At 40.6% G+C, this 12,209-nt stretch overlaps 2 protein-coding genes across 3 annotated transcripts in view; one reads left to right on the forward strand and one right to left on the reverse strand.

Annotated features, from left to right (window-relative positions):
- The window catches only part of PSPC1 (paraspeckle component 1), a gene marked incomplete at its 5' end in the record, with an annotated part of 86,627 nt that extends 79,810 nt beyond the window's left edge, over positions 1 to 6,817 (forward strand). Inside the window, 2 exons of one of the 2 annotated variants that reach the window (XR_013811313.1) lie at positions 6,022 to 6,112; positions 6,777 to 6,817. Coding sequence is in view for 1 of the 2 variants with exons in the window: in XM_079721609.1 (XP_079577735.1) it covers positions 6,022 to 6,042 (21 nt within the window). Of the gene's footprint in view, positions 1 to 6,021; positions 6,155 to 6,776 lie in introns of those variants that run through there. The other variant, XM_079721609.1, reaches the window with a different exon arrangement.
- A 4,446-nt stretch (positions 6,818 to 11,263) lies between these two features.
- The window catches only part of MPHOSPH8 (M-phase phosphoprotein 8), a gene marked incomplete at its 3' end in the record, with an annotated part of 57,532 nt that continues 56,586 nt past the window's right edge, over positions 11,264 to 12,209 (reverse strand). The window contains exons 13-14 of the mRNA XM_079721606.1: positions 11,710 to 11,793; positions 11,264 to 11,305 (exon numbers count right to left, since the gene is read on the reverse strand). Coding sequence (XP_079577732.1) covers positions 11,264 to 11,305; positions 11,710 to 11,793 — 126 coding nt within the window. The remainder of the gene's footprint in view (positions 11,306 to 11,709; positions 11,794 to 12,209) is intronic.

The following is a 12,209-nucleotide window of genomic DNA, read 5'->3' on the forward strand; positions in this document are numbered from 1 at the left end:
GGTAATTCATTCTAGTTCATTTTCATTATATATGAACATGGTTAATTTGTGAAATAACTACTGTGGGATTCTTTGATGTGGCAGTAACTTACTTGGAATATTGAACTTTTACAGAAAACCGTGGACGCTGAACATGTAAGTTCATAATGATCATGTCATCTTGAACTAAAAATGCAGTTTTTTTGGGCTTCCCTGGTGGCGCAGTGGTTGAGGGTCCGCCTGCCGATTCAGGGGACACGGGTTCGTGCCCCGGTCCAGGAAGATCCCACATGCCGCGGAGCGGCTGGGCCCGTGGGCCGTGGCTGCTGGGCCTGCGCTTCCAGAGCCTGTGCTCCGCAACGGGAGAGGCCACAACAGTGAGAGGCCTGCGTACCAAAAAAAAAAAAAAAAAAAATGCAGTTTTTTGTTGATGTAGTTGAACTTGTTTTTAGAACGTAACCTCGTTATGCGACCACAGAGGCAGGTTTTCTTTGACTCTTTTGGGCAGGGCACTTGAGAAATCTCAGGTGATCCGCAAGACAGATAATGCTGCCGGGGTTTTTTCCTTTTGAACAGTTTTACTTTCTGTTTGTTTGTTTAACTTGAAATGCCTTTGTAGGAATTTGGGGACAAAATTCAGTTTGAAAATTTTCAGTGGTATCTTTCACTTCCAAGGCCTTTTTTCTCTCATCACAGTTGCCTTGCAGATATGGCAAATAGATACAGGTCTGGGCCTTTGAAACTGAGTTAATGTTAACTTTTCTTAGAGGCACTAATTATGTTTCATAAAATTATCAATTTGTACTTTATTAGATTTTATATGAGTCTTTGCCGAACTTTATGTTGATAACTACAGTAAATGTTATCTATGACCTTTGAGGAAAAAGATGGCATGCAGTATCAGCAAATTATTCTCCTGAAAATTTTAGTTGCCCTCAATAAAGCTGAATTTTTTTTTTTTTTTGGCTGCACCGTGCAGCATGTGGCATCTTATTTCCCTGACCAGGGATTGAACCCGTGCCCCCATGCAGTGGAAGCACAGAGTCTTAACCACTGGACCAACAGTAAAGTCCCAAAGCTGAAGAAACTTTTAAAAAATAAATGTGCCTTGTGCCTAAAAAGAAAAGGTTTCAGTCTTTGTTTCTTCAGTATTTTCCAGATTTCAGTGTTATGTAATATTTATCAGTGATAGATGATTCTTACCTATTTACTTGCACATGACCTTATTTTACATACTTATTTTTTTTTAATTAATTTATTTTTGGTTGCCTTGGGTCTTCATTGCTGCCCACGGGCTTTCTCTAGTTGCGGTGAGCGGTGGCTACTCTTTGTTGTGGTGCGTGGGCTTCTCATTGCGGTGGCTTCTCTTGTTGCGGAGCACGGGCTCTAGGCTCATGGGCTTCAGTAGTTGTGGCTTGCGGGCTCTAGAGCGCAGGCTCAGTAGTCGTGGCGCATGGGCTTAGTTGCTCTGCGGCATGTGGGATCTTCCCGGACCAGGGCTCAAACCCGTGTCCCCTGCATTGGCAGGCGGGTTCTTAACCACTGCTCCACCAGGGAAGCCCTAAGTACTTATTTCTTAATTTTGAGTTGCTACGTGAACTTTAAAATAAATTCTTTTCTGATTCTTTAATTTAAAAATACTTAAAATTTTGCTTTTTAAAAATTTGGACTTGCCTGTTATGCAAAATTTGTGAGTTTTGTTTGGCAAAACAAACCGACAGCCTCAGTTTTCATAAACTTCAGAACTTGTGTGCTCTTTTCCAGTCCATCCATCCTGTGTCGGGGCAACAATTGGTCTGTTTTGATCATATGTTAGTTTTCGTTTCTGAACTTCATACTAATAGAATCTTACAATGTATACACTTTTGCCTCTGGTCTTTTTCACTGGACATAGTGTGTTTGAGATTCACGTATGTTGTTGCATGTGTCTTACTACCACTGAGTGAACATGCCACACTTTGTTGAGTCTCCTGTTGATATATTCTTGGAGCAGTTTCCAGTTTGGGGTTATTAAGAATAAATCGGCTATGAACATTCTTCTACAAATCACACTTTTCATTTTTCATGGGGAAAATATCTAGGAGTGGAGTTGCTGAGTGTAGGGTATGTGTATGTTTCTTAGAAACTGCCAAGCAATTTTCCATAGTCAGCTCAGCCTCGTACCCCTTGAGCAGTGATGGATCGTTGCCAGCGTCAGTGTTGTCAGTCATGTCAGTCTTCGCCATTATTGTGTGTGGAGGCATATCACTGTGGTTTAATTTACATTTCTCTGTACCTTCTGATGTTGAATACCTTTTCATATACTTTTGGCCATTCAGAGACCTTTTCTTGTGAAGTACATTTGCCCTTCTCTTACTCACCGTGCTCTTAATTGCTGTTTATAACTAGGTTGTGTGGTTTCATTACTGGCTGATGTAAGACTCACCGATCTATGTATATAACCTATGATATTTTAAAAAAAAGATTAGGTAGCTTTTTTAGAATTCTGAAAAGCCAGATGATATTGGGAATCCAAAATTGAATGTTCATATTATGGATTTTTGTATAATACCCGCTGAAAGACGGAAGTTATTTATTACATAATTGAACTTGTGATATCTGGCAACTTGTGATAACTTGGGTGGAAGATCCATGGATTTGACAGAAAATCAAAGCCCTTAGTTTGTTATTTTTATTGCAAATTTTCAACCCAAAAGAGTCATGAGAAAATTAAACATGTTGAGAAAATTTGCCTTCTAATTAATTAAGTCAATTGGAAGTATATATAATATATATATATATTTTTTTATTTTTTATTTTTTTTTTGCGGTACACGGGCCTCTCACTGTTGTGGCTTCTCCCGTTACGGAGCACAGGCTCCGGACTCACAGGCTCCGTGGCCATGGCTCACGGGCCCAGCCGCTCTGCGGCATGTGGGATCTTCCCAGACCGGGGCACGAACCCGTGTCCCCTGCATCGGCAGGCGGACTCTCAACCACTGCGCCACCAGGGAAGCCCCAATATTTTCTTATTTGTTCATCAGTTGAAGTTGTATTACATTGTATTACATCAAAAAGCAGGAAGAACTTGTAGTTGTATTAGCATGGGTTTTACAGGTTTACAGCTTTCATGGGTATTTTTTCAAGTTTCCTTGGGAAATGATGACTTGAATTTTTGGCCTTAATCTTTTTGATACATTGTTCTCTTAGTCACAAACTATTTCTCTATATTCTTTGAAGATACATTCTTTGTTGCTTAAAGAGAATCTGTTAGGTAACAGAAGAATAAAATTATTTCAGTGAAGAGTATACTGCATATTTTGGCTGTTGTGAATTGCCTGTAGTAATAATAGCATTTGGTTTATTTATTATTTTAGCAGCCGGTATCGTGGTCTGTGTCTTTGCCATCAAGGCAGAGGGTCACATTCAGTTGTGAACACTGTTGTGTGTTGAAAGATCTCGGATGGTGACTTTGATCATGTGGACGTCCCCTCCTCCATACCTACAAATTTCAGAACTTGTTTCTCAGAAGGAGGCCCTGCCGCAGAGCAAGCTAATAAAGAATGTGGTTCCTTTATATGGTTTGATATCAAGGGAGTCTGCACCAGAGGAGATCATTACCTTTTAGGCCGATTTCTGGCAAGGTAGTTTTCAATTTGAGTCATTATTAAAATCCTGTTTCTTGGGTTTTTACAATTCATGTGTTGTAATTGGAAGAGCTTTTGTAGAGTATTCCTCAGCCTCCATATTTGTTGAATTATGTAGTATTTATTTATCTTTCATAGTTATTTCTTAGAGTGTACTTCTATTATTTATATATAATTTATATTACATAATACAGACTATGTAGTTCGTTAATTACTGACGTGTGTACTCAGTGGAAAATGAGATATTAGGTACATTGGTACGTAGTTGACCATTAAGAATGTGCCTTCTGTTCTTTTGATGTTTTATTCTTTCAGAAAAGTCATCAGAAAAGTGCCTGTGGTATTGGCCTTTCACATTTGTGACTATATGAAAAAAAGCTTAGGGTGTGGTTGGAGGAGCCTTTTCTTTTTTCATTTTTACCAACTACTTCAGATGTGTTGGCATGAGAGGGTAAAATCAAACATTAACTCACACAGTTCTTACCCGGTTTTATCCTAAAATTAATTTAAAACAGACTACTTTTGCCACATAGTTTTGTTACAGTTATGGCTTAAGATTTCAGTTGAAGTCCTTTTCTTAAGGAATTCCCTGGCAGTCCAGTGTTTAGGACTTGGCACTTTCACTGTCGGGCCTGGGTTCGATCCCTGATTGGGGAACTAAGGTCCTGCAAGCTGTGTGGCACAGCTGAAAAAAGGAACCCTTTTCTTTAAATGCAATTGTTGGTTGAATTTCATATTTGGGTGTTCTTCAGGGTCAGGAAATATGAAAGTGCATCAACTTTCTAGGCCTTCCCAGATTCTTAACTCCATATTGCGAGCGTCGCTGAATGGGTGTGTATCAGCGCATCCGTAACCGTCTATTAGAGCTGGTTACAACCCAGTGCACAATAAACCTGGCTACTTAGTTATAATACCACCTCTTTAAACAGAACTCTGGTGATTGTTTTTTACTATTAAATTAAAGGATTAAGATAAGCTACCCTTTTAAAGACTATTGGCAACTAGAAGTTCCTCAATTCTGGAGATTACCTTTCTAGGTTTCAGTGTAGTTAGTGCTTTGTAAAACTTTCAGATTCACATTTTTGAAAAGTTGAGAAGACAATTAAAATTTTTAGTAGTCCTGGTGTCATTAAGAATTAAGTAATCCAGTTGTCCAGTTTGATTTTTGTTTCCATTCTTCTTGTCATCCATAACTTTACCAAAGGCAAAGTATATATAAGTGATACAGTTACAAAAACAGCGTAAGAATGCTAGTTGCAGATGGAAATAATATGCGAGATAATTTTTGATTTTGGCATGCTTTGCTTGAAAAAATATTTAAGGTTTTTAAAGTGGGACCATGGATCCTATTGGATCATTGTGGCGTATTAGTGGAATCTATGAGTCTGATTAATTCACATGCAGAATTTTGTGTACATAATTCTTGCACGCACTTTTTGGCGTGGGGTGGGTCATACTTCATCCAATTCTCAGGTGAATTTGAGACCCAAATGAGTTTAGAAAACTACCAATTTAGGATAATTATTTCCAGTATCTTTGGGTCATGTACCCTCACTTTAAAAATATTGAGCCTGGGCTTCCCTGGTGGCGCAGTGGTTGGGGGTCCGCCTGCCGATGCAGGGGACGCAGGTTCGTGCCCCAGTTCGGGAGGATCCCGCGTGCCGTGGAGCGGCTGGGCCCGGGAGCCATGGCCGCTGAGCCTGCGCGTCCGGAGCCTGTGCTCCACAACGGGAGAGGCCACAAGAGTGAGAGGCCCGCGTACCGCAAAAAAAAAAAAAAAAAAAAAAATTGAGCCCAAAGCTGGGTATTTATTTCTCAGTTGTAATTGTGTACTACTGCGCTGATATTTCAGGTATATTACAAAACACATTTCATAGGCATGAGGTAACAATAAACATAAACCTGGACCTCAGCAGAAAATGTGGAGTGCCTGCTCTCTGGGTAGGTAAGCAGGTCATCTTCTGATGGAGCACAGCAGACACGTTTGTGTGCCCTGCCTTGGTACAAGCAGAATAAAATTTTGTAGTGTAGGAATAGTGTAGGAATCAGGATCCTATGTAGGATTTTGGATTATAAGGGTCTTGGGCTGTGGTGTGCTGAGGGGCCAGCAGTCCAGACGAGAGGACCTATGGAAAATAAAAAAGGGAGACTTTTCAGCGTCGTGGATTTAAGTGTTTACTCTGATGCTGAAACAAAATTGAGCTGAATTTTAAGTCAGTTGATGTTCTTCGAGGAAATGAATTGAAAGGAAAATCCTTACTGAATGGACATAATCAGATGAGGTAAAGACTAAACGGCATCTTAAGGGAACTTGATTCCTATGACGGACTGTAGGAAGTGAGTTATCGCTTGTGTTTTTTAATTGATCGTTGAAACTTGTTTTTAAGGGGCTAAGTCTGATTTTATTGTAATCCTAGGAGAAAAGAAAACATGGATGAAGCTACCTGAAATTTGGTTTCCGGGGTGAACCGAAGTCGAGAGACAGGAAGCGCTGGAGTCTCCCTTCAGGTCAGCAGCACCTGTTGTGACAGCTCCCCCCGTCCTTTCTCCTGGTCCCCGTGTCAGAGTCCGTGGAGTAACACTGCATGGTTCATGGCAAAGCTGAAACCTCTGCTTCTCTGCCTGTCTTCTTATGCGACTCCCAGCGTCACTGCCCTTTTCTTTGAGGAAGATTGGAGGGTATTTTTAGCTCCAAATTGCCCTTGTCTTTCCCCACTGGTAGTAATGTGTATACTGATTTGTCTTCAGGCAAAACTGGACTGGGAAGAGAAATGACGTGTTACACAGGTCTTACGTACGAAGGAGAAAAAAATCCCTCGTTTTTTAGTGATTCCAAGCCTAAAATTTTAGTCTTATGGTCCTTTGGAAAGTGTGTAATCTTAAAATGGTTTAATATCATAAATTCAGATTCAAGCTAGGGACACTAGCTCCATTTCTCTCCCTTGCTGCTTTCCACCTTTTTCGAGGGTAACAGTTTTTCATTAAGTTTTTTCCATTATTTTTTAAATACATAAAATTCTTTAGAATCATTTACGCTATGTGATCTGTATGATAGAACTGTGATGATGGTATGTTGTCACCCTAATAGATGCAAAAAGTATTATTTTAAGTATATTTCTTCCCTAACCCCCCCAGCCCCTTACATGGTGATTCTAATCTATTCTTGTTACAGCTGTGGTCCTGGGAACCAGGAGCATCAGCCTTTCCTGAGAGCTGCTCGCAAGATGAGAATCTCAGTACACACAGGCTGATGGAATCACACCGCGCAGTTTAACATGTTTCCAGGGTATTTGCGTCCACACTGAGAAGCACTGATAGGTACCATACCTTTGGGAAATGTCACCTTTTCAAAGTATCTGACGTCTCATGGGCACAAAAATGTGACAGCTGTTTCTCACGCTATTATCCAGCTCTAGAAAATTAACGTTGGGTCATGGTTCTCAAAGCTGGTCCCTGGATCCGCATCACTGTCACCTGGAAACTTGTTGAAAATGCAGATTCCCAGGTACATACTTGGTCTACTGAACAATAAAATCTTCAGGGGTGGGTGTGTGTTTGTGTGTGGGGGGTGGGATCCAACAGTTTATTTTTAAAATTTTGGCCACGCTGCACAGCTTATGGGATCTCAGTTTCCCGACCAGGGCTTGAACCCAGGCCCTGGCAGTGAAAGCGCTGAGTCCTCACCACTGGGCCGCCAAGGAACTCCGCCCCCCGCCCTTTTACTTTATCATGCTTTATTTTTAAAAGCTCTCCAGGTAATTATGGTTTTTACAGATGAAATTATAATTGCCCTTTGAAATAGGTTTACAGAGAATCACTTTATATTCTTTGGACATTTTGTTGGTATTAAATTTTCCAAGTGTTTTGTTAAGTAGGTTCCTTACTTAAATAAAATTTGAAGAAATAATCTCAAAATATACGAATATGGAAAAAAAACCCTTAATGTACATAGGTGAATTGTGCTGCTGGTGAAGCTGTGGTTAACAGTATACCGGGTTTTTTGTTTGTTTTGTTTTGTTTTCTAGTTAAATAACTGCTCTTCATTCCAGATCTTATTTTCTGGTCAGTGAAAAGGAACTGTTCATTCCAGGAAGAGATTAACTTTATGAAAGTTAAATAAAATGCCAAATATATATATAATTCTAGTAGAAGGAAGTAACTTGACAGTTTCCCCTTTTAGAAATCTTATTTAAAATGTTGGTTCTCATACTTTGAAGGTGCAGCAGAATCTCTTGGATCAGAACAAAGACTGCTGGGCCCCCAATCTGTGGTCTAAAGGCCCAGGAATTTTCATTTCTTAACAGTGTGGTGCTGCTCTGGGCTGAGGCACAATGAAATACTAGTTGTAGAAAGTTTTATAGGCCGAATATACAAATTCAGGTCTTGAATATTTTTTAGGTTTCCTGATCAGTGATTCTAGCCCAGTAAATTATTTTCTTTGTAACTGAAACCTTTGTTCTTCCTTTACAAAAATATGTACTATTACTTCCTGTTTTCTAACAATTAGTTTGTCTTTTTTTTTCAGGTCATTTTGTGGGAGAAAAATTTTTTTTAAATTTATTTATTTTTGGCTGTGTCGGGTCTTCGTTGTTGCATGCGGGCTTTCTCTAGTTGCGGCGAGCGGGGGCTACTCTTCGTTGCAGTGTGAGGGCTTCTCATTGCGGTGGCTTCTCGTTGCAGAGCACAGGCTCTAGGCACGTGGGCTTCAGTAGTTGTGGTGCACAGGCTCCGTAGTTGTGGCGCACGGGTTTAGTTGCTCCGCGGCATGTGGGATCTTCCCGGACCAGGGCTCAAACCCATGTCCCCTGCACTGGCAGGTGGATTCTTAACCACTGCACCACCAGGGAAGTCCGGGAGAAATGATTTTAATGACACAGGAGAAACAAGCCAGAAGAATCTTGTTTTATTTTTAAATTTATTACTCTATATAAACAGTCTATGGATACATGAGCAGTTATGACACTTTGATCCAGTTTGTTTTCCTAAGTTTATACCGTCCCCCTGGCACATCTGCTGGGTAATGCTGGCAAATGCTATGGTCACAGAGCAACCAACCCCCCCCCCAATAAATGGAAATCATTGGAGGGTTTTTTTTTTTTTTTTAATCACCTCATGTAACCTAGAAGTTTGGGTCAGTCCTCAAGAAATTTGGCTTTGTTCAAGTGAGAAAAATCGTGTTTTCGCTAAGACATATAGTTTGGCCCAAGGGAAGCAAATAACGGGGACATGAGTCAAGGCACAGACTGGGTGGTGGAGCAGCGGGGCTGATGGAGTTAGATTCCGCCTGGGGCTGGCTCTCGGGGAGCTCAGATGACTGTTTCCCAATTTCGTTTTAATTTGGTCCTGATTGAATGTGAACCTCATTGTTTCTACCATTTTCCAGCCCAGTAGCAAGGCTCTTCTGTACCAGGAGGGAGCGGTCAGGCCTGGAAATCCCAGACTTTGTTGGAAAGGAACATCATCTGCAGGTGAGCAGGTGAGCAGAGGATGGAGGGAAGTGGTATGGATTCCATCAGTTTTCTTCTGATCCTACTTAGTAAAGCTTTAGAACGTCAAAATAACTTTAGGGGTTTGTACAGTATTATGCTATGAAACTGCATGAAATATTAAAATTTTCTAAATTCTTACATATATGCTCTTCTACGTATAAATTTATATACAATTTTCTTTGGCTGCGCAGCACGTAGGATCTTAGTTCCCCAACCAGGGATCAGACCCACGCTGCCTGCAGTGCAAGCATGGGGTCTCAACCACTGGACCACCAGGGAAGTCCCAAATTTTTCTAAATTCTTATTTCATTTTTTAAATCACCTTTCGGTATTCTTCTTGTATCTATGTCCTACTTTTGCCTGGTCTTTGCTGATCACCCTCCTTGCACTTTTTTTTTTTTTTTTGTGGTACGTGGGCCTCTCACCGTTGTGGCCTCTCCCGTTGTGGAGCACAGGCTCCGGACGCGCGGGCTCAGCGGCCATGGCTCACGGGCCCAGCCGCTCCGCGGCATGTGGGATCTTCGCAGACCAGGGCACGAACCCGCGTCCCCTGCATCGGCAGGCGGACCCCCAACCACTGCGCCACCAAGGAAGCCCCTCCTTGCACTTTTATGTTTTTCCCCGTTTTTATGCAAAGACACTCCCCACCCCAGGGCTATAGAGAGAAGTGAGTTCAGATGAAAAGAATTGTATTAAACTGCACAGCTCTACAATGGTTACATTCCTAGTGCTCCTGTAAAGGTGTTACCTAGGCATGCTTTTTAGGTGATGGGAATATTCTTTAAAAACCCATTTCTCTTGCATGTATTGGACAGGGTGCACCACTGCTGAAATAGATCTCGTGGCTGTGAGGTTAGATGCACCAGGAGTACAGCATTCAGTATAGTTGAAAAGTCTAATCCCAGCCATTGTTTAGCTAAACTATACATTTCGTATCCACCTTGTTTTGAAGTCCTGAGACTTCAGAAAGAAACTAGAAAGACCAGCATTGTGGTATTTTATTGAGGAAACTAGGAAAAGGCAGTGTACTCTGAAATATCTATATAGTGTGTGTGTGTGTTAGCTCTTAGTATCCAGTTTCTGCATCCAGACTCAACAAACGACAGGAAGAAAAAAATTTCCAGCAAGTTCCAGAAAGGAAAACTTGAATTTGCTGCACACCAGGAACTCTTTACATAGAATTTACACTGTGTTTACAACTATTTACATAGCATTTACCTTGTATTAGGTATGGTAAGTTAATCCAGACATGATTTAAAGTATATGGGGGGGATACGCAAAGGGTTAAATGCAAATATGACACAAGGACTTGAGCATCCTCAGATCTTGGTATCTGAGGGGGGTCCTGGAACGAATTCCCCATGGATGATGAGGGATGATGTATGTGACATTCTGAAATTTTTTCATTAAAATTGTAACTCACGCAATTATAACACTAATCTGGAAATTATCAATTTTATACATTTCCATAACCCAGATAGCTTGATTCATTAATTAGTTTGCCAAATATTTCTTGAAGGAATATAAGCATTAGACCTGTGGGCAGTCACTCTTCTCAGGAGGCAGAGTGTGGCAAAGCCTGGCTGGCCTTCCCAGTGTTCAAAATAAGTAACAAGATCTGGCTGTTCAAAATGACTTGATGGATTCCAATAACAAAGATAAAGTTCACATGTAAGTTCACATATCCCCTTTTATGCTCATAATGTCTGGTTTGTGGTTTTTTTTGCTATATCTCAGGTTGATTTATTTTCAGACAATGAGGGGTAGCTGCAAATACAAAGGGGATGCAAACTCACAACTTAGTGCTGACATTCCCACTGGATTAAAAAAAAATGTTTTAAACACAAAAATTCACTAGGGTTAGTAAAAAATTTCAAGTTAAAAAAGTTTTAATTTTCTTAAATAATCCTCATATGAACCATTCCACACTGTGGAAAAACATACAGTCTGGACACAATATCTAGCTTTCAGAACACTGGCACAGATACTTACATCTGTGTTTTATATGTGAGATGCAACCATCTCTCAGACTGTAACAGGTGACAGGCCTTAAGTGCAAGAGGCTTACAGAAGAAACTTTTAATTTGGAAGTGTGAGCTGTGCCAGAATTCCAAACTGCTTTGAAGAGTGTTTAGAAATAGGTCTGAGAATAACTCTCCCAATTCTTTGGTCATTGCAGCTGTACTCTGTATGCACCTATTAGCAACTTAACCTGTTGAAAGAAAAAAAGCATGTATTTCAAGAGTTCCCCTTTGTTAGAAGAGGGGAAGAAAGCACACGTGGGCAAGACTTGTTTCCCTTCTTTGGCAATACTGTCAAACTGGTTATCAGTGTGGGTTGTTAGACTACCATTACTTTAATTAAAAAGCCCAATTGGGTTTTTAGGTTACTACGTTAATCGTACTGTTACACAGCCTGTTCCGGTCCAGCTAGTGATCATACATGTGGCAATTAAATATCAAAAGCACAGAACATCACCAGGCTGCTGCACACCACGGATATCAAAGAGGGTTGAACCCATTTCAGACCCAGGCAGGCACACCAGGAATTCCTGAAAATCTTCTCTAATAACGTGACCTGAAGGAACTACCTGAGCAGATGCAAGGAGAGTCTTACCTTAGCAGATGGCGCTTCCGTCAACCTTATAAAGAGTTTATTGAGGCCTGCGGCGGGGCTGAACGAGTAAACGAAATGACTGTCCTGGGGAGGAGACGAGAGAGAGGTGAGCGTTTCTGCAGACAGACAGACTCCGGAAACCTTAAGAAGAAAACGCAAATTTGTTTGAATTTCTTTGTAAGACAACATGCTGTGATTTCTTTACTTTTCCCTTGCGTTAAAGAGAGAACATTTACCTGGAAAAACAATATATAGATAAAAACAATATATAGATAAAAAATGTTCGGCATTAGAATATATCCAGCCATATACAGCATGCACATTAAAAATCTTCATAACCAGTTAATTAAATTCATCCTAAGGAGAGAATTTTATATGTGGCAAAGGAAACATGCAACGATTCTTCAAGGGCATTTTTAATGCTAAAGAATTTACATAGCCACTAGTAGTTATCATATATTCATATTTTAAAACGTTCACAGTGGGGCTTCCCTGGTGGC

Source organism: Hyperoodon ampullatus (genome assembly GCF_949752795.1).
Source record: "Hyperoodon ampullatus genome assembly, chromosome: 16".
Taxonomy (NCBI): Eukaryota; Metazoa; Chordata; class Mammalia; order Artiodactyla; family Ziphiidae; genus Hyperoodon; species Hyperoodon ampullatus.